Source organism: Olea europaea, unplaced genomic scaffold (genome assembly GCF_002742605.1).
Source record: "Olea europaea var. sylvestris unplaced genomic scaffold, O_europaea_v1 scaffold1973, whole genome shotgun sequence".
Lineage (NCBI taxonomy): Eukaryota > Viridiplantae > Streptophyta > Magnoliopsida > Lamiales > Oleaceae > Olea > Olea europaea.
The window spans coordinates 48,036-53,220 of NW_019237586.1; the positions used below are offsets into that span (position 1 = coordinate 48,036).

The window sequence follows — 5,185 nt, forward strand, 5'->3', positions numbered from 1 at the left end:
TCATTTGGTGGCTCCTCTAGTTCCAAGCCAAAAGGTAGATATGGACAGAAGAGGAAGAAAGCTATTAATAAGCATCAGAGAAAGAAAAGATTAAAAGTAGATGGAAAGCCGAAAGGCAAGTGTTCCAACTGCGGTAAAAAACGACACTGGAGAAAGACTGCCCAGATGCACTAGCTAGAAAGCGAAGTGTGGGTGGGGTTTTTCGTTGCTGAGTATTGTTTAGTGGTTGATATTTCAAATTTCTGAGTTGTAGATTCTCAACCACTAAGTATATCTGCTTGTTGACGTGGGTGCTTTATGAAAGCAGAAACTTAGTGAATGACAGTTTAATATTATCATTGGCACAAGAGCAAGAGTTTTAGCAAGAGCATAGGAGTATTTTATCTCAATTGTGGTAGGTGTTTAATTGTTAAGGACTATTATATGTCTCGCGAATCGAAGCAGAAATTTGTTTTCTGTTTTCGATTTAATAGGACAGAAATTATTCTATAAAATTGGCGTCTGATGCGCTTAGCATTTTAATGAATAAAGTCCCTATTTGCGATGGACATTTGATTAATGGTCTTTATATTTTAAACTATTCCACGTATGAAATAAAAGGTTACTCCTACAAACCATAAAATGTCGCACCATACTAGTGATACATATCTATGGCGTCTTGAACAAATCAACCTTGACAGAATATAAACTGACTAGAGATGGTTCTCTCAGCTCGTTAAGATCGAACCATTGACAGTTTGTGAGTTTTGTTTGGAAGGCAATATGATCAAGACATTCTTTTTCGATAAAAGGATAGAGAGCCAAAGATGTATTGGAACTAGTGCATTCTAATATGTGTGGACCTGTGAATACACTTGAGAATTGGAACTATGAGTATTTCTTTACAGATGATTACTCTTGATTCAGATACAATTACCTAATGTCTTGAAAGTCAAATACCTTTGAGAAATCAAAAGAGTATAAGACTAAGGTCGAGAAACATTAGGGTAAGAGTCTGATCGAGATAGTGAATACCTCTCATGAGAATTCAAGGACAACTTAACAGAAAATGGTATTGTTTCTTAATTGAATGAGCTTGATATATCTAAATAGAATGGCTTTTTCAGAAAGAAGAAACACGACATTGTTTGATATGATTAGATCAATGAAGAGTTTTACAACTCTATCTATCTCATTTTGGGATATACATTGAGAAACACATTGATGTATTTTTAACTTAGTTCCTTATAACTCTGTTCTCTAGACCTTCCTGAAATTTTGGAATGGATTCAAGTCCTGCTTGCATCACAACCAAGATTAGGGAGTCCGGCTTATGTGCTGAAAGAGAAGGCAGAAAAGTTGGAGTCTAGGTTAGAGATGTACCTGTTTGTGGGATATCCTAAAGATACCAAGGGATAATTTTTATAGTCCTCTAGATAGGAAGGTTTTCATTAACGTAAATGAAATCGTCCTGGAGGATAAGTATACTAATAACGTCAGTCCAAGAATAAGGTCGTGTTGGAATAAATGAGTGGGAGCAATTCTACCTCATCAATTCTTGGAACACAACCTGGGGCAGACATCCCATGGTGTCGAGTAAATACCTGGACAACCTAATCTGAGTGGGAGAGATGAGTAGTCATCTGATCCAATAGATCAATCGAACGTTGAAGGTAATGAGAAGGTAATGGCGTCACCTAATGGTAATGCCAGCATTGATGAAAATATTACGTTCCAATGATGCCACAGTCCTAGATCAATCATTCCTTAAACAAAGTTGGAAGATTATCATTCACCTTCAGGGTACTTGTTAAGTGGAGAGTCTAATATGGTGATCTCCATGGTACAAGTTGATGATCTGACTTCATACAAGGAGATTGTGGATGATGTAGATGCAGCGATCTATTTATTAATCGAAGCAGACATCGAGATCTTGGATAGTGATTTGACAAAGTGATTATGACATTTGATTTTAATCAGAACTTTGGTGAATCCTGTATCTATAAGAAGATACAAGACAAAATTGTATTTTTCCCAGTATTTATGTAGATGATATTCTACTCATTAGAAATAATGTGAATATGTTATTGTCTACGAAAGCGTGGTTGGCCCAACAGTTTCATATGAAGGACTTAGTAATGCTAGCTATGTTCTAGGTTTCAGATCTTGAGAGATCGAATGAACAAGATGATAGCTTTTGCCCTAAGTCTTACACGTTGACAAGGTACTTGTCAGATTTGCTATGCAAGACTTTGCCCACAGGCATTGAGTCCAACTCTTTAAGTATCAGTCCGCGAAGACTACTAAAGAGATTGAGTACATGAGTGGGATACCTTATACGTTGGTAGTAGGTAGTCTCATGTATGCTATGCTGTACAATAGACCTGACATTTGTCATACTGTTGGTGTGGTGAGTCGAGATCTGTTTAACCTTAGGATCGAAACATTGAATGGCAATAAAGCAGATCTTTTAGTACCTCCGAAGAACAAGGAATTACATGCTCATCGCTAGATCTTATTTTGATAGGTTAAAATGATTCGGACTTCCAGAATGATGAAGACTGTCACAAGTCTACATCGGTATTGTTTATACTTGATGGTGGGGCCATTATTTGGAGAAATATCAAACAATCATGTATTGTTGATTCCACCATTGGTGCCAAGAATTTTGCAGCTCATGGAGCTACCAAATTGGCTGTATGACTTAGAAATCTTAACGGACATTGAGGTGGTGCCTGCATCTGCACATGTCTTTGCACTGTATTGAGATAACAGTGAGATTATGGCAAATGTTAAAGAACCAAATGTCATCAGAGGGGTAAACATATTGAACGGGAAATATAATCTCTTAAGAGAGATAGTTGGTAGAGAAAATGTGGTTGTCAGTAAGATTGCTACTAGGATAATCTTGTAGACTCGTTTACTAAGAGCCTACTGGCTAAGTTTTCGAGGAACATCTGCAAGACACAAAGTTGCAAGACATGACACATATACTCTAGGACAAGTGGGAGATTTGTTGGGTTGTGTGCCTATATAGTATATTTTGTTATGATAAAATAATCATTTATTATAAATAAATTGTGGTTTTATTTATTTGTTGCATTATTTATTATTGAGTATGCAAATTAAAGTGCCTATGATCACTTGAGATAATACAAGTTGGGTACTTGCGTTGAAAAGTACAGTGTGACACAACTTATATTTTGGTTATAAATAATTTGTTCACAACCAATGTATAAGGGTTGGCACCTTGTACTGGAAGGTTGTAGTGTTGACCAAGTCACTATTTGGATTTGTGATTTGTCCTTATCACAGAAATAGTTAAAGGTGACACTAGTACACTTGGAGTGTATTGAACGGACCGCATGTCGAATTTAATTCTATAGCATGACCGTGCGGAGAATGGTCATGCTATAGAATTAAATTCCACTAGACCGCTGTGTATTTCATCTAAATCCCTTGACAGGATTATGTATATCTTTTCGTGATTTTAATTGTTCTTTGATTCATCAATGGGTGAGATCAATTTGATTGGTCAAATATCTCGATGAGTTGGGAACTTGAAAATGAGTGGAGTAGAGAACATGAATTCATGTCGGGAACCGTCACCCTAAAATATGGGTAGAGTGACTACTTATGTATTTTCTGTTGAACGGTTAAAATCTGAGCTCACTGTTTAGCGACGGCTAAACTTCGACATCTGTGATTGGTTCACAGGACCGTTGAAGAAAATTAAACTTAAGTTAGTGAAAATAATTAGAGGGGCAAAACGGTCATTTATGCTCATACCTAATTATCGGATCTCGGACGGGGATAAAATACATGTACAGCAGGTCAGAGGAAAGTATTACAGATTTATTGGCTTCTGTGATCTTATATATTCCTAGAGTTCAGTTTTTTGCCTTTAGTGGAAAAAAGCAAAGACTAATAATTAGATTGGGTGATCTAGGGTCGACTAGACAGGATCTAATTATTGGAGTTTGGATAATATATGTTCGATCAGGTCCCTGTGGTAGCTCTATGAAGTATTGGAACTTAATTACGGTAATTATAATAGTTTTGGGCTTAATTGTAATTACAATAAAGTTTTGTACTTAGTTGTAATTACTACGAAAGTTGTAAACTTAATTATAATTGTAATTAAAGTTAAAGGACTACACATGTAATTAAATGTAAACTAATTGGATTTGGACTAGAACTCCTATTTGAATGTGGAATTATTGATGTATAAGGATTGAAACTCTTTGGTCTCTATATATATAGAGATTATAGGGATCCTAGACATCCAATGGAATATAATTATATAACATACATAATTCCATGGTGTTCAACTTTTGGAGAGAGAAAAAGAGAGAGAAACATTTTGTTTTTCTTGATTTTTCAATTGTCCAGTTCAAGAATTGGTTTTCTTGATTTAATTAAAAGAAGGTGCCCATCCACCGGTATAGTCTTGACTTTGGAGAATACCATAGAAGACTTGGAGGTTGGAAGCATCAAGTTCTTGGAATTAGAAAGCTGGAAGTTCGTGATTCAGAATTAATTCAAGAATTGATCGTCGAATTTAGGTAAAAATTTGAATTCATTATTTTTGATATAATATGCACGTGAACATCTAGAAGATCTTGTTTTTGAATTAAAGAAATTTTTTAATTTCTGACTAATTCCGCTTCCGCATTCCAACACTTACCTTGGAGAGGTACCGATGAGGATAAGCTTAGTAAAGAGCTCAGGGCGTTTAATGGCGGCGAGAATCCCGATCACGGCCGAGACGGAGTGGCCGACATGGGAGCACCGGTCAACCCCGAGGGCATCTAGGATGTGGAGGAGGTCATCAACATGCGCATCAAGGGTCGAGTAACGACTAAAATCGAAGAAATCCGAGTTTACACTACCAGCACAGACGAGGTCATAGAGGACGACGCGGTAGTCTCGCAAGAAAAAGGGAAGAATGCGCTGCCATGCCGATTGATCACTGCCAAAGTCATGGGCAAAGACGAGGATTTCCTCGCCAGAGCCCACCACTCGCACGTTCAAGGCTTCCAACACACTTTGTCCCATGTTTTGACAAAGAATATGGTTTAAGATTATTTTAACTAGTGATGGTGTTGACTTCATATGAAGGAGCCACATCCAATATTTGTACTACATAATGTATGTTGGGACTAGGTGAAGGGGCGGGGGGGGGGGGGGTTTTCAAAAAATGTAT

At 37.0% G+C, this 5,185-nt stretch overlaps 1 protein-coding gene across 1 annotated transcript in view; it reads right to left on the reverse strand.

The window, feature by feature from the left end:
- Positions 1–5,117, reverse strand: part of LOC111379347 (probable strigolactone esterase DAD2) — a 9,613-nt gene extending 4,496 nt beyond the window's left edge. Inside the window, exon 1 of the mRNA XM_023002707.1 lies at positions 4,667–5,117. Coding sequence (XP_022858475.1) covers positions 4,667–5,109 — 443 coding nt within the window. The 5' untranslated portion in view covers positions 5,110–5,117. The remainder of the gene's footprint in view (positions 1–4,666) is intronic.
- Positions 5,118–5,185: the final 68 nt, after the last annotated feature.